The following is a 21,505-nucleotide window of genomic DNA, read 5'->3' as shown; positions in this document are numbered from 1 at the left end:
AATCTAGCATCTACCACATGAAACGGGTACATAAGGTTTAGACAAAGCAGTAACCAACCACAGCTGTCTATCGCTGAGGCCCCAGGGCTCTTCCGCTTTGCTTTGGTTTACATTCCTTCGACAGCGCTGTAAATGCCAATCTGATAGCGATAGCATTTCCTATCAATGACATTGGACACATGCTCAGCCTTAAACAAGCACAGTGATTGCTCAGCCTTTGATTATAAACCCTGAATAGTTTCAGTTTCCAGCTGGCGCGGAGGAGTATTGTTGACACACACACACACACACACAGGCGCACAGGAGTGTGTTGCCAAGTACCCCGATGCCTCTATCCAGTTGTTGTGACTAGCTGTGATAGATAGCAAATGCCACAGCTATTGCTCATAGAGAATGTGTGTGTGTGTGTGTGTGTGTGTTTGCGTGTGTGTGTGTGTGTGTGTGTGTGTGTGTGAGAGAGAGATCTGATTGTATTAGTATTCACCATGCACATTCAGCTATAGCGGGAAGGAACTCTCTTCCCCCTCATCCACTCTGTTGGATCTCTGCTGTAGAGAGAGACAAATCACATGTTGTTTATCACAGGATTCATAAACAACAGCTGTAGGCTAACAGTGAAATGCTCACTCACAGGCCCTTCTCAACAATGTAGAGAGAAATCAGAAATAATAGGAAGTGAAACACGTGATAACACAGGTAATAATAAATACACAATGAGTAATGATAACACACTGGGCACCAGTACTGAGTGGATGTGCAGGGGTACGAGGTCATTGAGGTAGATGTGTATGTACATAACTACACTGGGCACCAGTACTGAGTGGATGTGCAGGGGTACGAGGTCATTGAGGTAGATGTGTATGTACATAACTACACTGGGCACCAGTACTGAGTGGATGTGCAGGGGTACGAGGTCATTGAGGTAGATGTGTATGTACATAACTACACTGGGCACCAGTACTGAGTGGATGTGCAGGGGTACGAGGTCATTGAGGTAGATGTGTATGTACATAACTACACCGGGCACCAGTACTGAGTGGATGTGCAGGGGTACGAGGTCATTGAGGTAGATGTGTATGTACATAACTACACTGGGCACCAGTACTGAGTGGATGTGCAGGGGTACGAGGTCATTGAGGTAGATGTGTATGTACATAACTACACTGGGCACCAGTAGTGAGTGGATGTGCAGGGGTACGAGGTCATTGAGGTAGATGTGTATGTACATAACTACACTGGGCACCAGTACTGAGTGGATGTGCAGGGGTACGAGGTCATTGAGGTAGATGTGTATGTACATAACTACACTGGGCACCAGTAGTGAGTGGATGTGCAGGGGTACGAGGTCATTGAGGTAGATGTGTATGTACATAACTACACTGGGCACCAGTACTGAGTGGATGTGCAGGGGTACGAGGTCATTGAGGTAGATGTGTATGTACATAACTACACTGGGCACCAGTACTGAGTGGATGTGCAGGGGTATGAGGTCATTGAGGTAGATGTGTATGTACATAACTACACTGGGCACCAGTAGTGAGTGGATGTGCAGGGGTACGAGGTCATTGAGGTAGATGTGTATGTACATAACTACACTGGGCACCAGTACTGAGTGGATGTGCAGGGGTACGAGATCATTGAGGTAGATGTGTATGTACATAACTACACTGGGCAGCAGTACTGAGTGGATGTGCAGGGGTACGAGGTCATTGAGGTAGATGTGTATGTACATAACTACACTGGGCAGCAGTACTGAGTGGATGTGCAGGGGTACGAGGTCATTGAGGTAGATGTGTACGTACATAACTACACTGGGCACCAGTACTGAGTGGATGTGCAGGGGTACGAGGTCATTGAGGTAGATGTGTACGTACATAACTACACTGGGCACCAGTACTGAGTGGATGTGCAGGGGTACGAGGTCATTGAGGTAGATGTGTATGTACATAACTACACTGGGCAGCAGTACTGAGTGGATGTGCAGGGGTACGAGGTCATTGAGGTAGATGTGTATGTACATAACTACACTGGGCACCAGTACTGAGTGGATGTGCAGGGGTACGAGGTCATTGAGGTAGATGTGTACGTACATAACTACACTGGGCACCAGTACTGAGTGGATGTGCAGGGGTACGAGGTCATTGAGGTAGATGTGTATGTACATAACTAGGAATGAAGTGACAGATAGTAAACAGTAGCAGCAGTGTATGTGATGAGTAACAAAAAAAGTTAGTGCAGAAAGGGCCAATGCAGATAGTGTATGTAGCTATTTAACTATTTAGCAGTCGTATGGCTTGGGGGGTAGGAGCTGTTCAGGGACATGGTTGGTTCCAGACTTGGTGCATCGATATCGCTTGCCGAGGGAGAGAGAAATGGAGGGAAATTAATCATGTTGATTCAGACACACCTGCAAACAATAGACCTGTATTTTTGTGTAGTAGCTAGATAACTGGACTCTCTCTCTTTCGCCTGCAGACACACACACACACACACACACACAGTAGGTAGGAACAGTAAGCCCAGTTGACCGTTTGTAGTGGTCAGTCCAGACTGATGGATCTAGCCCCGCAGCTGTCCAGAACAGAACAGGAAGCCCTCACACCTCAGTGTGGACTATAGAGCTGTGAGGCTTAGAGACCGACTAGATGGACGCTGCCATGTTATCTGTCTGCTGTCCACTTAGCAGCACTTGAGCAGTACTCCCCCTCTGTCAATACAGCGGCTAATGGGCCTCTGGGCCTGTCCGTCACTCAGATAGGGTGAGGGAGGTCACACACTTGCACACACACACACACATATTCACACATACATAAGTGCATGCAGTGCTCTCTCTTTCTTCCACACACGTATTACGCTCGCAGTACACACACACATACATACACTAGGACTCACAGAATACAAACCCTTTGCCTCCACATCCGCTATTCTGAACCGCCAGTGATTCCCATAACCTCATCCTCACCAAGGAAGATACATTATTAATATGTCATGCTGCCCAGTAGGCTTGAAAGGAAGGAAGAAAGACCCTGAATGACCTGTTCAGTACAGCGACAACAACACGTTCTCTTCCTACCAGAAAGCTAATGATGGAATCCAACCCAGCAGGAAATGGTTGCTGTGTCAGTGGGGTGTCAGTGGGCTGTGGGTGTGTGTGTCCGTGCGTGCAGTGGCGTGCATACACACTCCGCCCCAGCGCCAATCATTCCAACATTTATGTCCCGACCAGAACCACAGTAGGGCGCCTCGCCAACCAAAGCTAAGTTATGGTAAAATATGGAGAGCTAATCTCTACGGCTCCCTGTAGGGGACAATCATTACCATCCACCCTCAGATTGAGTTTCTCTGTAGACTTTTAACTGAATACGTTGGTGGAGAAGGACACTGTTGTCTTTCTACAAACCTCATTATGTGTTTCTGTAGTGATGGAGAAACACACATGCTTACTCAGTGGTCGCCTCATACGGAGTCAGTCCTGATAATGAAAGACCCTTAATGAAGAATTCATGAGACCATGAAGACAGTTATGAGGAGATTTGCGACACACACACACTAACACACACAAACTTTACAACACACACACACTCATACTAACTTTAAAAACACACACACTAACACACACTAACTTTAAAACACACACACAAACACAAACTAACTTTAAAATACACAAACACTAACACACTCTAACTTTACAACACACAAACACTAACACACTCTAACTTTAAAACACACAAACACACTTAAAGATGAACTCTCTAACTTGTGTATAATTTCAGCCAGTAGTTTTGAAAGTCGTGCTCACGAGCCTAAAGTGTACTACGTCATCCAATTATGTGCGATATGTTACGGATTTTGCAATTTGTATGATATATTACAAGTTACATTTGTGATATAAGTTTGGAATTTGTTGTGCCTAAGATCCCGGACCTATAATTTGACTAACTTATTTCAAGCATGTTCATGGCTCAACTTTATGACCCGATAATGAAAGCTTTTGCACACACAACACACACACCAACACACACACACCACACACACACACACACACACACACACACACACACACACACACACACACACACACACACACACACACACACACACACACACACACACACACACACACACACAAACCAACCATGCTTGTATGGTACTTCGGCAAAAAGGACTATGACTTTCCTGTCACCAAATGCTGGTTGCTTTAAAGTTGAGGGGGACCAATAGACAGTATAAAGATCGTACTTTTTGGAGAAATGTCCTCTGGTCTGATGAAACCAAAGTAGAACTGTTTGGCCATAATGACCATCGTTATGTTTGGTGGAAAAAGGGGGAGGCTTGTAAGCCGAAGAACACCATCCCAACTGTGAAGCATGGGGGTGGCAGCATCATGTTGTGGGGGTGCTTTGCTGCAGGAGGGACTGGTGCACTTCACAAAATAGATGGCATCATGAGGTAGGAAAGTGATGTGGATACAGTGGGGCAAAAAAGTATTTAGTCAGCCACCAATTGTGCAAGTTCTCCTAACTAAAAAGGTGAGAGAGGCCTGTAATTTTCATCATAGGTACACTTCAACTATGACAGACAAAATGAGGGGAAAAAATCCAGAAAATCACATTGTAGGATTTTTTAATGAATTTATTTGCTAATTATGGACGCGGCTGGGGATGCCGTCTGGGCATGCAGCCTTGCGAGGGTTAACACGTTTAAATGTTTTACTCACGCCGGCTGCAGTGAAGGAGAGTCCACAGGTTTTGGTAGCGGGCCGTGTCAGTGGCACTGTATTGTCCTCAAAGCAGGCAAAGAAGTTGTTTAGTCTGTCTGGGACCAAGACATCCTGGTCCGCAACAAGGCTGTTTTCTTTTTGTAATCCGTGATTGACTGTAGACCCTGCCACATACCTCTTGTGTCTGAGCCGTTGAATTGCGACTCTACTTTGTCTCTATACTGACGCTTAGCTTGTTTGATTGCCTTGCGGAGGGAATAGCTACACTGTTTGTATTCGGTTTCCGGTCACCTTGCCCTGGTTAAAAGCAGTGGTTCGCGCTTTCAGTTTCGCTCTAATGCTGCCATCAATCCACGGTTTCTGGTTTGGGAATGTTTTAATAGGTGCTGTGGGTACGACATCGCCGATGCACTTGCTAATAAACTCACTCACCGAATCAGTGTATTCGTCAATGTTGTTGTTTGACGCAGTGCGGAACATATCCCAATCCACGTGATCGAAGCAATCTGGAATCAGTGGAATCAGATTGGTCGGACCAGCGTTGAACAGACCTGAGCGTGGGAGCTTCCTGTTTTAGTCTCTGTCTATAGGCTGGGAGCAACAAAATGGAGTCGTGGTCAGCTTTTCCAAAGGGAGGGCGGGGGAGGGCCTTTAATGCGTCGCGGAAGTTAGAATAACAATGATCCAGGGTTTTACCAGGATTTTCACATTCTTAAAATAAAGTGGTGATCCTAACTGACCTTAGACAGGGAATTTTTTACTAGGATTAAATGTAAGGAACTGGGAAAAACTGAGTTTAATGTATTTGGCTGAGGTGTATGTAAACTGTATATAGTGCACTGCTTTTGACCAGGGCCCAATGTCGTGCACTATGTAGGGGGATTATTCTTATCTCTATATGAACGTGCTTTCACGTCTTTCTCTATATCTCTCTAATTATCTAACACTATATTTCTCCACCTCCCTCCCTCCCCTCCCTCCCTCCCTCCCTCCCTCCCTCCCTCCCTCCCTCCCTCCCTCCCTCCCTCCCTCCCTCCCTCCCTCCCTCCCTCCCTCTCTCTCGCTCTACATTTCTCTCACACTCTCCCCATCCCTCTCTGCCAACCTGCTCTTAATTATTGAATACCCCACTTGGATGGATGGAGAGTGTCGATGGTAGATAGGCCAACACACACACACACACACACACACACACACACACACACACACACACACACACACACGTATTACGCCCATCCCTTTGTTATACAGTGCTACTGTAGGTGAAGGGATGTTTGGGGTTAACACCTCAGACTTTGGAGATGCCAAATATATAGTAAGGGTCTTGTTCTGAACACTTTTCCTCTCCAACTTCTCTCTATCTTCTCGCTCTCTCTCTCTCACCCCTCTCTCTCTCTCTCTCTCTCTCTCTCTCTCATCTCTCTCTCTCTCTCTCTCTCTCTCTCTCTCTCTCTCTCTCTCTCTCTCTCTCTCTCTCTCTCTCTCTCTCACCCCTCTCTCTCTCACCCCTCTCTCTCTCTCTCGCTCTCTCTCTCTCACCTCTCTCTCTCCCCCCCTCTCTCTCGATCTCTCTCTCTCCTATTTTTTTCTTGTTCTGAACACTTTCCACCCATCCTCTCTCTCTCTCTCTCTCTCTCATCCCTCTCTCTCTCTCCCCCCTTTTCTCACTCTCTCTTTCTATCTTTCTCCCCCCACTTTCTGAAAACACTCTCATCCTCCCCAGCCACCCATAAATTCTTTGCGTTGCTTTTCACATGTACAGAGGAACACTTTCATACACATTAGACAAACAAAGAGACCTGGGAGGAAAGAAATCACGTTTACTGGTTATGTCATCAGTTGTGTAACTGGGAGATGGGGGAGAAATGCATGACTTCTTCCTATCATGGCCTACTTTTAAATTCAACATTTATATGCTCAACTATTTTAAGCAAGGAGTGAGTGCCTATTTCTCGCTCTGTTTCACGTTTGTTCTTTATTTCTCACTGACTAGGAAAGTTCATTGTTGTATGTTTGTTTATCAAATAATCATTTGATCGTGTTCAAATATTTTACTGGGCTGTGTTGCTTTGGGGATACTTTATTTTCGGGTGAAAAACAAATTCAGGACTGACAACAACAGAAATGCATGAAGAGTGCAAAAAGAGCAGAGAAAAGGAGGACAGCAACACAGTGTGCTTCAAACACTGAGAATGGACCAATCACAACTGGGTATGATTTGTGGGAAAGTGTGGAAATCAATAGTGGCCTTGAACCACCCTGGAGAAGTTGACATGATTGTTGTTGTTGGGGTTTTGTTTTGTTTTGGTTGTTGTTGTTGTTGTTGTGGTTTTGGTTGTTGTTGGGGTTTTGGTTGTTGTTGTTGTTGTGGTTTTGGTTGTTGTTGTTGTTGGGGTTTTGGTTGTTGTTGTGGTTTTGGATGTTGTTGTTGTTGGGGTTTTGGTTGTTGTTGTTGGGGTTTTGGTTGTTGTTGTGGTTTTGGTTGTTGTGGTTTTGGTTGTTGTTGGGGTTTTGGTTGTTGTTGGGGTTTTGGTTGTTGTTGTTGTTGTTGTGGTTTTGGTTGTTGTTGGGGTTTTGGTTGTTGTTGTTGTTGTGGTTTTGGTTGTTGTTGGGGTTTTGGTTGTTGTTGGGGTTTTGGTTGTTTGTGGGGTTTTGGTTGTTGTTGTTGTTGTGGTTTTGGTTGTTGTTGGGGTTTTGTTTTGGTTGTTGTTGTTGGGGTTTTGTTTTGGTTGTTGTTGGGGTTTTGTTTTGTTTTGGTTGTTGTTGGGGTTTTGGTTGTTGTTGGGGTTTTGTTTTGTTTTGGTTGTTGTTGTTGTTGGGGTTTTGTTTTGGTTGTTGTTGTTGGGGTTTTGGTTGTTGTTGGGGTTTTGTTTTGGTTGTTGTTGTTGGGGTTTTGGTTGTTGTTGTTGGGGTTTTGGTTGTTGTTGGGGTTTTGTTTTGTTTTGGTTGTTGTTGTTGTTGGGGTTTTGTTTTGGTTGTTGTTGTTGGGGTTTTGGTTGTTGTTGGGGTTTTGGTTGTTGTTGGGGTTTTGTTTTGGTGGTTGTTGTTGGGGTTTTGGTTGTTGTTGGGGTTGTGGTTGTTGTTGTTGTTGGGGTTTTGTTTTGTTTTGGTTGTTGTTGTTGTTGGGGTTTTGTTTTGTTTTGGTTGTTGTTGGGGTTTTGGTTGTTGTTGGGGTTTTGGTACACACATACACACATACACCCCACCAAAAACAGATACACACACACCCCACCAAAAACAGATACATACATACACCCCACCAAAAACAGATACATACATACACCCCACCAAAAACAGATACACACACACACCCCACCAAAAACAGATACACACACACACACCCCACCAAAAACAGATACACACACACACACCCCACCAAAACAGATACACACATACACCCCACCAAAAACAGATACACATATACACCCCACCAAAAACAGATACACACACACACACACACCCCACCAAAAACAGATACACACACACACACCCCACCAAAAACAGATACACACACACACACACACACACCCCACCAAAAACAGGTACACACACCCCAACAAAAACAGGTACACACACTCCCCAACAAAAACAGGTACACACACAACCCAACAAAAACAGGTACACACACACCCCAACAAAAACAGGTACACACACAACCCAACAAAAACAGGTACACACACACCCCAACAAAAACAGGTACATACACACCCCACCAAAAACAGGTACACACACACCCCAACAAAAACAGGTACATACACACCCCACCAAAAACAGGTACACACACACCCCACCAAAAACAGGTACACACACACCCCAACAAAACAGGTACACACACACCCCAACAAAACAGGTACACACACACACCAACAAAAACAGGTACACACACACCCCGCCAAAAACAGGTACACACACACCCCACCAAAAACAGGTACACACACACCCCACCAAAAACAGGTACACACACCCCACCAAAAACAGGTACACACACACCCCACCAAAAACAGGTACACACACACCCCGCCAAAAACAGGTACACACACACCCCAACAAAAACAGGTACACACACACCCCACCAAAAACAGGTACACACACACCCCGACAAAAACAGGTACACACACACCCCGACAAAAACAGGTACACACACACCCCACCAAAAACAGGTACACACACACCCCACCAAAACAGGTACACACACACCCCACCAAAACCAGGTACACACACACCCCACCAAAAACAGGTACACACACACCCCACCAAAACAGGTACACACACACCCCAACAAAAACAGGTACACACACACCCCAACAAAAACAGGTACACACACACACACATGCTTTTCTCCAGCGGAAAAAAAAACCCGGGCAAAATCTCAATGGGCTCTTCTCCCGGTGTAGCCGTGCGCACCGTTAACAAATCTCCCATCTCTCCAGAGTTTTGGGAAGAATTCTCCCGCCTGATTTCTCATTCATAGAATTCCGGTCCTGGAAATCATTCCGGAATCATCCGGGAAAACACTGACATCCCCATATTTCCCCTGCTTTGGATGCATTAGACTGAAACCTTGGTTAGATGGATAGAAGAATCCAGAATGATATTACAACTGACATGCAACAGTAGACTTGTATTTCTGGGGGTGGATTTGCATCCATTTTGCACAGATTTTGTACAGATATGTGAACTATCATTAGTGAAGTAATGGCATTCTGTATTACATTTGGAAAGCAAAGTGAATGAACGTTTAGACGGATGCCTAATGGTTGTCTTTCTAATGAAAGTGCTGGTAAATGAGAGCTCCACCAGCCTCGTGACTTCCTCTGTCTGAAAAGGTTGACCTTTTAACAAATAGAAATGCTTTGAAGACTCCAATATCCATCCACGTCCACACCTGTCTCTCTTTGTCCGCCTGGTTCTCCAATGCTTCCCTTGCTCTCGATCTATCTCTATATGCCTTCTCTCTCCCCCCTCTCGCTCTCAGAGGTCCAGAGACTGGTGTTTGATTCAAGCTCGAAGGGTTTTGATGCTGTTTTGACGAACCTAGCTCAGAGATGGATATCTCAACATTGTTTAACGGTTGTCTCGTGGTTGTGTAAAGGTTGTCTGAGGGCCTCCCAGCATGCTCCACTCTGGCAGCACTTGGTGTCGATCCGCCAACTTTTCTCCCATGACCCTCTGGTCCTGCCCACCGCAGGAGGCCCTCCCCAGCACCACACCACTCTAATTTAATGAGAGAGAGAGAGAGAGAGAGAGAGAGAAGGCTTTGAAACTGTGGGGGACTCTGGTTGAAAACACTCTGGCCTCCGGGCCCAATGCTAGAGGATTCCCTCAGCTTACCCTACACATTCTCCCTCTTCTCTCTACCTCTCTGCTTCCCCTCACTCTCTCTCTCTCTCTCTACCTCTCTACCTCTCTGCTTCCCCTCACTCTCTCTCTCTACCTCTCTGCTTCCCCTCTCTCTCTCTCTCTCTCTCTACCTCTCTACCTCTCTGCTTCCCCTCTCTCTCTCTACCTCTCTACCTCTCTGCTTCCCCTCTCTCTCTCTACCTCTCTACCTCTCTGCTTCCCCTCTCTCTCTCTCTCTCTCTACCTCTCTACCTCTCTGCTTCCCCTCACTCTCTCTCTCTGTCTCTCTCTCTACCTCTCTACCTCTCGTCTTCCCCTCACTCTCTCTTCTCTCTACCTCTATGCTTCCCCTCACTCTCTCTCTCTCTCTCTCTCTCTCTCTCTCTCTCTACCTCTCTACCTCTCGTCTTCCCCTCACTCTCTCTTCTCTCTACCTCTCTGCTTCCCCTCACTCTCTCTTCTCTCTACCTCTCATCTTCCCCTCACTCTCTCTTCTCTCTACCTCTCTGCTTCCCCTCACTCTCTCTTCTCTCTACCTCTCGTCTTCCCCTCACTCTCTCTTCTCTCTACCTCTCTGCTTCCCCTCACTCTCTCTTCTCTCTACCTCTGCTTCCCCTCACTCTCTCTTCTCTCTACCTCTGCTTCCCCTCACTCTCTCTACCTCTCTACCTCTTTGCTTCGCCTCACTCTCTCTACCTCTCTCTCTCTCTCCACCATTTGACCTCTCTGTCCCTTACCCTCCTTCTCTCTCGCTTCCATTCCCGCCAGCTATAATGTCTAGATATCCTACAACCAGCTAACACACACACAAATACACACACTTATACAGAACACACATACTCCCCACCACACAGCCAGTATACACCAACATCCCCTACTTTTATAGTGATTTATAGGTGGTTGTGAGTGTGTGTTCAGGTAGAAAACCACAGGGGCCTGTGTGCACTACTAAACTCCCCTCATTAGAGCTAGACTGTGCAGCCAGGCAGGCTTATTACTCACACAGGACACACACACACTGACACGTGTGTGTGTGTGTGTGTGTGTGTGTGTGTGTGTGTGTGTGTGTGTGTGTGTGTGTGTGTGTGTGTGTGTGTGTGTGTGTGCGTGTGCGTGTGCGTGTGTGCACGTGTGTGTGTGTGTGTGCGTGCGTGTTGGTACTAAACAGTCATTCTCACCAGACTTACTACTGGTCCTCCAGTACTGTCTGAGTCACAGTCCTCAGGCCTCCATCATGTCTGGCTCCTACTAAAGCCCTCAGCAGCCATGACAGCTCCAGACGGCGCTGAAACAGTGTTAAAAACTAGAAACTGGCTCATCTCGCGTGTCTCCTCACTTTTAGTGTGGCTTCTCGCAGAAGCACTCAGAGAGAGAGCGAAATGGAGAGGAGGGGGGAGAGAGAAGGAACGAGAGAGAAAGGTGTGGGATTGAATTATATCCAGCCAGAGGGCCGTCTTGATGTTAACGCTCTAAACTGCGTGGCTCCATCTCTCCAGCTCCCTCCCTCCATCTCTCTCTCCTCTCAGGGCCTAGGTTAGCATATTGGATTTTTCAAACAACAATACCTGCTCTTATTTTGACAGATTCATATTTTGACTGATTATCTTTCTACAACTCCCAACTCACCTCCTACAGCCACACACACAGGTTCAGATATATACACACCCTGAAGGGTCCGGCCAATCCAAGAGCTTGTTAGAACCCAAACCATAATCGATGGAGGAATACTTCTCCTGTTGTCTTTTTATCTGATAGAGTTCGATGAGGCATCCTATCTCTGACTCGCTGCTAGGTAATCTGTCTTTATGGTGTGTGTGTGTGTGTGTGTGTGTGTGTGTGTGTGTGTGTGTGTGTGTGTGTGTTGTTGAGCCCTCGACCACTGAGAGTAACAAGTATTTTCTCTCTCTCTCCCCCCTATTGTAGCCATGCATCTGTTTGGTCTGAACTGGCAGATGCAGGAGACAGAGGGCTACACCTTTGAGAACGGTCAGGGGAAGTCAGACACCACACCCAACACCATCACCGCACTGTCTGCTGATAACGGTAAGGAGCCTAGAACACACACACACACCGACTCATTGGGCCCTGTGTGCATAGTGGCCAGAGGCTTTAAGTACCAGTATTAGAAGAGAGGGCAGTGATCTGACCACATAGTAACACAGTGTTTAACCACACTGACAAGGTTATACTGTACCTCTCACACTGGACATAGTCATTTACAGAAGTTCTTATCCAGAGCAACTTACAGGAGCTATTAGGGTTAAGTGCCTTGCTCAAGAGCACAGTGACAGATTTTTCAACTATTCTGCTTGGGGGTTTGAACTAGCAACTTTTTGTCTCTTTACCGATAGGCACCCTATAGCTCTTTCTTTTTTTTATACCCCATTTTTTCTCCCCAATTTTGTGTTATCCAATTGGTAGTTATAGTCTTGTCTCATCGGGAGAGGCAAAGGTCGAGAGTAATGCGTCCTCCGAAACACAATCCAACCAAGCCGCACTGCTTCTTGACACAATGCCCGCTTAACCTGGAAGCCAGCCGCACCAATGTGCAACACCATACACCTGGCGACCGTGTCAGCGTGCACTGCGCCCGGCCCGCCACAGGAGTCTCTAGTGCACGATGGGACAAGGACGTCCCTGCCGGCCAAACCCTCTCCTAACCTGGACGACGCTGGGCCAATGGTGCGCCGGTCCATGGGTCTCCTGGTCGCGACCGGCTGCGACAGAGCCTGGACTCGAACCCAACTCTAGTGGCACAGTGCCTTAGACCACTGCACCACTCGGGAGGCCCTTATAGCTCTTTCTTTTAGTGCTGTTTTTGTGGTGGCTGTGTAGGTGAGCTTGTGTCTATGGAGAAACCCAAGGAGAATGCAGTGGGATAAACCCCCTCTCACATCTGCATTAAGCCTGCTCTGATTTATTCACTAAACATTGCACTTAGCTTTCTCCTAGAGAAAGAGCCTCCTAAAGTGTGAATGTCCTCAGATTGCTTTGTGTAAAGATAGTGTTTTGAAGACTCTACCCACACACACACACACACACACACGCTCACACACACCCTGCCATCATTCATCCAGGCCCATTATCCAGAGGCATAGCCCAGCCACCAGCCAAATGGTGCGTGTATGTGTGTGTGTGCGCGTGTGTGAAGACTACCAGCCGGGTCACACTCCCACTGAACACCTCATAATGCAGTCACTCTATCAAACTCTACTTGCCACTGACCTCCAGACACACACTGTATCCTCATCGGACACACACTACAGCTCTAATAACACACACACACTTTTTGTAGCTGTCTTACACAGCAATGTTTCTCTTTATCGATCCCTTTCTCACACCAACACACACACACCTTTGTAACACACACACACACTCACACACACCTTTTCCATGTCCACCATCACTCTGAATCCCCTGTGGAGAGGAGAGGGGATGGTAGTACTGCAGGTATTTGAGGTAGTACAGACTCTGTGTTGGTCTCTGTAGGCTGAGGTGAGACATAGTGGCTTTTTCTGGAAGTGGACTGACCTTACAAACTAAGTCTATGACTGGGCAGCAGAGAGCTGACTAGAGCAGGGTTTCTTAAACTATGGGTCGGGACCCAAAGTGGGACCTGGGCATGTGAGAGGTGGGGTCGCGAGTTATGAGTATACATCTATAATCACACACTTTTTCTTCTTAATTTGGGTCGAGTGTAGGTTCAAATTAGCATAGTAGAGCATAGTAGAGATGAAATAAATTCATGACACTGGGCCATCGTACTGCAGAGAGCTGAGGAGAGAATGGACTAGCATGAGCCCCAGTACTTCCACCACTGTCTCATCTCCCACTATGAGACAGGCTTAGACTGCGTCCCAAATGGCACTCTGTTCCCTATTTAGTGCACTACATTTGACCTACATTTAGTCCAAAGTAGTGCACTATATAGGGAGTAGGGTGCCATTTGAGATGCTGCTGATCTGCTTCTTGTGCCGGTGATTTGATGGGTGTCCGTGCGTCCCCGTGTGCTCCTGTTCCCTCCCGTGCTTGTGTCCCAGTACAGGGGAGGGTAGAGGCGTTCTCCTCCCCCTCCTAACCTTCGCTGACACAATTAGGTTGACACTTGTTCAGTTCTGCGAGCAGGCTGTCTCTCTCTCTTTTATTCTCTTTCTCTCTCCACCGTGTCTCTTCCACTCACCATGTCTCTTCCACTCACCGTGTCTCTTCCACTCACCGTGTCTCTTCCACTCACCGTGTCTCTTCCACTCACCGTGTCTCTTCCAGTCACCGTGTCCCTTCCACTCACCGTGTCTCTTCCACTCACCGTGTCTCTTCCACTCACCGTGTCTCTTCCACTCACCGTGTCTCTTCCACTCACCGTGTCCCTTCCACTCACCGTGTCTCTTCCACTCACCGTGTCTCTTCCACTCACCATGTCTCTTCCACTCACCATGTCTCTTCCACTCACCATGTCTCTTCCACTCACCATGTCTCTTCCACTCACCATGTCCCTTCCACTCACCGTGTCCCTTCCACTCACCGTGTCTCTTCCACTCACCATGTCTCTTCCACTCACCATGTCTCTTCCACTCACCATGTCTCTTCCACTCACCATGTCTCTTCCACTCACCGTGTCTCTTCCACTCACCATGTCTCTTCCACTCACCGTGTCTCTTCCACTCACCATGTCCCTCCAAACATCCCTCTCCTCTTCCCTTTATCCCCATCTTCTTTATTTTTATGTGGTTGTTTGTTTGGTTAGATATCAGACAGTACAAGGTAACAGTGACCGTCACCACCATTCAGACAACATTCAGACAGACAGATCTCTAACTGAGGTGAACTGAGAGTCTAAAAGCCACTGTGGAGGAGGAGGAAGAGGAGTGGTCATGCTAACATGATAGTATTTACATTAACGTGAGGAAGTAATGAACGCTCTCAATCTAAATGAGCTCTTCCAGCCCTCATCATAACCGACTAATTAACACAGCCATGCCGCCACTCAGCACATCACTTCTAATCAATACAAAATCCCTCCCTCCTCCTTTCTCTCCTCCTTCAACTAACCTTGGCCTCCTATCTCTCTACCTCTTCCTCTCTCTCTGTGTGAGCCGGGGCCATCAACGGTCTGCAGTGACAGCCTATGGCTTTGTTCACTGATGTGAATGAATGGACTACCACAAATAGACATGTGCACACACACACACACACACACACACACACATACACAGTGTTAGAAAAGTAAAGTGCATCTAAACATACATGCACACATTGATAAATATACGCTGACTCTCCCTTCACACTCGTCTCAGTGAGTGAGTGAATGTGTGTGTGTGTCTGCTAGTGATGCGCGGGTCAGCTGTTTGTTGACCCGCACCCACCAGCAATTGCTAATAACCCGTCTGCAACCGCCCGACTATCTGTGATAAATAGGAGGCCTGCACCCGACCTGCAAATATACAACATGTACTGAACACTTTTGTCCTTTTTGCCTCAGTGGATCGCCGTTAACTTTTTCTGCCCAAGTTCCCAATAACATTTGGCTATCGGAGTATATTTGGCACACGTACAGTTAGGCCGTAAAGCTTAGGTTTACGCCCGAATGCCTGATCAAAATCATGAAAGAAAAACCTCAATGTATCATATAGATATGAATTGCACAAGAATTATCCTACATTTATGGAATTTTTTTATGGATCATTTTATCTTTGTCCAACCCGCCCACCACCCACACACCCTTCATCCACAAAATACACTGCTCAAAAAAATGAAGGGAACACTAAAATAACACATCCTAGATCTGAATGAATGAAATATTCTTATTAAATACTTTTTTCTTTACATAGTTGAATGTGCTGACAACAAAATCACACTAAAATTATCAATGGAAATCAAATTTATCAACCCATAGATGTCTGGATTTGGAGTCACACTCAAAATGAAAGTGGAAAACCACACTACAGGCTGATCCAACTTTGATGTAATGTCCTTAAAACAAGTCAAAATGAGGCTCAGTAGTGTGTGTGGCCTCCACGTGCCTCCCTACAATGCCTGGGCATGCTCCTGATGAGGTGGCGGATGGTCTCCTGAGGGATCCCCTCCCAGACCTGGACTAAAGCATCCGCCAACTCCTGGACAGTCTGTGGTGCAACGTGGCGTTGGTGGATGGAGCGAGACATGATGTCCCAGATGTGCTCAATTGGATTCAGGTCTGGGGAACGGGCGGGCTAGTCCATAGTATCAGCCAGGAAGTATAGGAACTGAGAAGTGGTCTGTGGTCACCACCTGCAGAGCCACTCCTTTATTGGGGGTGTCTTGCTAATTGCCTATAATTTCCACCTGTTGTCTATTCCATTTGCACAACAGCATGTGACATTTTTTGTCAATCAGTGTTGCTTCCTAAGTGGACAGTTTGATTTCACAGAAGTGTGATTGACTTGGAGTTACATTGTGTTGTTTAAGTGTTCCCTTTATTTTTTTGAGCAGTGTATTTCATGAACCTAAACCCACCCTTCATCCACACAATATTTCATGACCCTAAACCCGCCCGCCCCGCGGACACAGGTGTAGGATCTTAGTTTGATCACCCTGTTGCAGGAGAAAATGTAAACTTTACAAATAATTCAAAAACTTGTAGTGTGTTTGAGGTTTAAAAAGGTTTCAAAATGTCCACTTTGAAATTTCAGACTTGATTTTCCATAACGAAAAATATATCAACCCCTAAAAAAAAAATCACATAATGCGTGCGTGCGTGCGTGCGTGTCCAGTACCTATCTTTGGACTGCATGTTGTTGTTCACCTCTGTGATTGGCAGGTAACCTAAAAGCACTCTCTCTATAAGAGAGTCTACCCAGGGGGAGGAAGAGTAGGAGAGCAATCGCCTTCGTGCACTCACTCACTCACTCACTCACTCTCACCGATGATTGGAAGTGTTGGATTGAGGTGCACTGGGCGAGAGGAAAGGGCTTTGTTGACAGGTCCAGGTGGAGTGAAACAGCAAAGTGTAGAAGACAGTGTATTAAAGCTAGAAGACAGTGTAGTACAGCTAGAAGACAGTGTAGTACAGCTAGAAGACAGTGTCGTAAAGCAAGAAGACAGTGTAGTTCAGCTAGAAGACAGTGTAGTAATGCTAGAAGACAGTGTATTACATCTAGAAGACAGTGTATTACATCTAGATGACAGTGTATTAAATCTAGACGACAGTGTATTAAAGCTAGAAGACAGTGTAGTAAAGCTAGAAGACAGTGTATTAAAGCTAGAAGACAGTGTATTAAATCTAGAAGACAGTGTAGTAAAGCTAGAAGACTGTAGCTAAAATTTCAGAACTAAAACGAAATACTCGTATTACAGTCACACAATCTTATACATTCATGATGCACACACACACACACACACACACACACACATTTATAGAACTGTGAATAATGTATGGTTTGCCTTATCATTTTAGGAAGACCTTAGCTGTGTTCGAATACCCATACCAACATACTGTATACTACATACTTAATGAGTATATACAACATACTATATACTATTAGTTCACTTTAGTACTGTATACTGTAAAGGAACATTATGCTTTCAGTTGAGCGTATTAGCGATTCGCCTGTCTACCGGAAGTTGATGCTGTTGCTCTTGCTAGCTAGTTAGCGTAACAAATTACTAGTTAAACATTTTACGACTTTGGGTGTGTTCTTAAATTCAATGTGGAGTGCCAGAGTGCACTCGTAAATTCAGAGCGTTGTCAGATTGTCCGTTTGTAAATTCAGAGCGTTGTCAGATTGTCCGTTTGTAAATTCAGAGCGTTGTCAGATTGTCCGTTTGTAAATTCAGAGCGTTGTCAGATTGTCCGTTTGTAAATTCAGAGCGTTGTCAGATTGTCCGTTTGTAAATTCAGAGCGTTGTCAGATTGTCCGTTTGTAAATTCAGAGCGTTGTCAGATTGTCCGTTTGTAAATTCAGAGCGTTGTCAGATTGTCCGTTTGTAAATTCAGAGCGTTTGGCTCTCGGTGCGCGCACTGGACACTTGGGCTGAGGAGTAGGGTTGATTTGAGCGCTCTGACCTTACAACGGCTGTCAAGCACCCAAGCTAACGTTGGATAGCTTGCTAGCTACTTCCAGACACAAATGAGACCACTTTGACAATTTTACTCGCCCTAGCAGAGCTGGTTAGGCAGTTTTCATGTTATCCAGAGCGTTGGTGACTGTTTATGCTTTTTTGCCGATGTTAACTGACATCGGGCATATTCAATGGGTGTTGAGCGCTCGTAAATTCGTCATTCTGTACTCTGGTACACTCAGACAATAGCCAGAGCGAATTTACGAAAGCACCCGAATGTCCATTGAGAACGCACACCGACTATACTATACCATTTAGTTGAGCTAAGAATGATGGGAATAATCAAGTCAATAGACGTTGGGTAGTTAGACAGCCTATAGTTAATATACTGGCAAGTTTGATGTATAAGTAGCCAACTAACGTTATAGGTAGCTAGCTAACACACTGGTACATACTGCTGTAATGATATGCTGTGTGGTTCGTAAATACAGCGTAGCTAACAAATTGTCAGCCAACATAACGTGGAAGGTAACTTATTTGAAAAGTCATTACTTCATTACATTGCTCAACATTTTCTTAACATTTGTCATAATTAGTTAAAACCATGAATTTGTATCCGCTCTCGTCGGACTTCTGCTGCATATTTTCCTCTATTTTCTTAAAATCTGAAAACAAAGTGAAGCCAATTCCCATTTCCTAAGGAATTGCAGTATAGGCCCGGAAGTACGGAAATCGTGTCCTATGCGTGTATACTTCGTATTTTGGCGAATTTAGTACGACATCCGGGAACTTTCAGCATACTAACTATATCCATACTATGACCAATAAGCATACTATTTACTCAATCACGTCACAAATAGTGTGGTTAATATGAGTATTCGAACACAGCTCTTGTCTTCCACCATGACATCATGTTCAATCTGATCTGTGTATGTAATCTGATCTGTGTATGTAATCTGATATGTGTATGTAATCTGATCTGTGTATGTAATCTGATCTGTGTATATCATCTGATCTGTGTATGTCATCTGATCTGTGTATGTCATCTGATCTGTGTATGTCATCTGATCTGTGTATGTCATCTGATCTGTGTATGTCATCTGATCTGTGTATGTCATCTGATTTGTGTATGTCATCTGATCTGTGTATGTCATCTGATCTGTGTATGTCATCTGATCTGTGTAGTTCATCTGATCTGTGTATGTGAACTGATCAGTGTATGTATAGCTGTCAGAGCTGGTGGTGTCTAGCCTGAGCTGAAGCTGCTGCATTATCACACAGTAGTAATGGCATAGGGCCAACCACACACACACACACACACACCATTGTCTCTTTCTCCTTGTTCATCCTTGTCCTTGTTGATGCACCACATGATCAAGAGAAAGGCTTTCTCTACTTCTGTGTTGGTCTAGTTCTATCAGTGATGTTCCAACAATTAAGAGCCTTTAATACAGATTACTGTTTGATTACTAGCATTACTCCTGACAACACTCAGTACATTGGCCACACTGTTGAGCCATAGTGCATTATAATAGAGAGAGAGCCAGGTGCTCTAAGAAAGCCGTTTTTTCCCGAAGTGGTTGATTGAATATGCATCTACTGTTGCACACAAGAAAATGTTATGTTGACGGATAGTTTGTTTTTCTAAAGACTTAAGTGAATCATGTTTTTCAAGTGGTTGTCCGTGTGTGTTTGTGGGGCTTAGTGTGATGATAAATAGATGCTCATCTTTTTCTCATGTAGGGTGGACTGGACAGTTCAATACACAGCATGATATTGATTGTGTTACTATTCAAACACATCTCATCTTTACTGCTTGAGGGCAGCAGCATCTCATACATACCGTAGAACTTTGCCATTTAATTTAAAGTTTTACCGTATGAGGTCCTATTTTTACCCTAGCTCACAGAGAGAGAGAGAGAGGAAGGGGAAAGATAGCGACAGAGAGAGAGACCAGTGTTTCACTAGCAAGCAGCATTTTGTGTCTAATTGCTTCTTCGGACAGTGGAAATGGCCCTTTGTAAGCATGTACTGCATCACACATTCTCTCTCTCTGGCGTTATGAATCTCACAGGTCCCCTGAACCACTCACACATACACCACAGGTCCCCTGAACCACTTCTGCAATAATTAATGGATTATTAACAACAGCTGCTGTCCATTAGTAACCGTAGCAGACCAGTCGATTCCCCCGTGACTGCCATGATTCCCTTCGGAGGTAGCCTTTAGCTCTCTCTCACAAACAAACACACACACTGTGTTACTGTGTGGATGATAATGTGTCCAACTCATGCTTATGTATTTGTAGGGGTGTTGTGTGTATGGTGATGGGTTATGTCTAGATGAGATGTATTTCCCAAAATAATAGTCCTCTCGGATCCTTATGGGATAAGATATAATATTACTGGGAATTACTGGTAAAGTGTGTGACCGTGAGTCGGGGTTCGTTAATGTGGTGGTGACAAAGACTGAAATGGGGTGTCTGGACTATAGAAATTAAATGACTAGAACATTTACCAATGACTTATATTTCTGTGGTTGTAACATTAGCAGGTGTTTGGCACTAGTGTGTTACAGTAGCTACATTACAACGACCATAACACAGTACAAACAGACCTGAGACCAGGCTACTGTTCTGCCTACTGCCTCATTACAACAACCATAACACAGTACAATCAGACCTTAGACCAGGCTACTGTTCTGCCTACTGCCTCATTACAACGACCATAGCACAGTACAAACAGACCTAACAACAGGCTATTGTCTCATTACAACATTACTGTAGCAGTCGAGTGCCTCATTACAGCATTACTGTAGCAGCCTAGTGCCTCATTACAACATTACTCTAGCAGCCTAGTGCCTCATTACAACATTACTCTAGCAGCCTAGTGCCTCATTACAACATTACTGTTGCAGTCTAGTGCCTCATTACATTACTGTAGTAGCCTAGTGCCTCATTACAACATTACTGTTGCAGTCTAGTGCCTCATTACATTACTGTAGCAGTCTAGTGCCTCATTACAACATTACTCTAGCAGTCTAGTGCCTCATTACAACATTACTGTAGCAGCCTAGTGCCTCATTACAACATTACTCTAGCAGCCTAGTGCCTCATTACAACATTACTGTAGCAGCCCAGTGCCTCATTACAACATTACTGTTGCAGTCTAGTGCCTCATTACAACATTACTGTAACAGCATAGTGCCTCATTACAACATTACTCTAGCAGCCTAGTGCCTCATTACAACATTACTCTAGCAGCCTCAGGAAACAGTTATTATGCATGGTTGTTATGAGGATTACCATCTTAATCTGATGGCTGAATGCAGGCTTCCGCTAACAATCTAAACAGCTGTATTCAAATGCATAGTGATGATGCCTTCCTCCATTCACTTTCATCATTACAA

The 21,505-nt window shown here is 45.3% G+C and overlaps 1 protein-coding gene across 1 annotated transcript in view; it reads left to right on the top strand.

Moving 5' to 3' along the window:
- The window catches only part of tenm3 (teneurin transmembrane protein 3), a 380,000-nt gene that overhangs the window by 254,066 nt on the left and 104,429 nt on the right, over positions 1-21,505 (top strand). Inside the window, exon 6 of the mRNA XM_031836697.1 lies at positions 11,980-12,103. Coding sequence (XP_031692557.1) covers positions 11,980-12,103 — 124 coding nt within the window. The remainder of the gene's footprint in view (positions 1-11,979; positions 12,104-21,505) is intronic.

The sequence above is a fragment of the Oncorhynchus kisutch genome, linkage group LG12, assembly GCF_002021735.2.
Source record: "Oncorhynchus kisutch isolate 150728-3 linkage group LG12, Okis_V2, whole genome shotgun sequence".
Classification (NCBI taxonomy): domain Eukaryota; kingdom Metazoa; phylum Chordata; class Actinopteri; order Salmoniformes; family Salmonidae; genus Oncorhynchus; species Oncorhynchus kisutch.
This window is presented reverse-complemented; position numbering and strand designations above follow the sequence as displayed.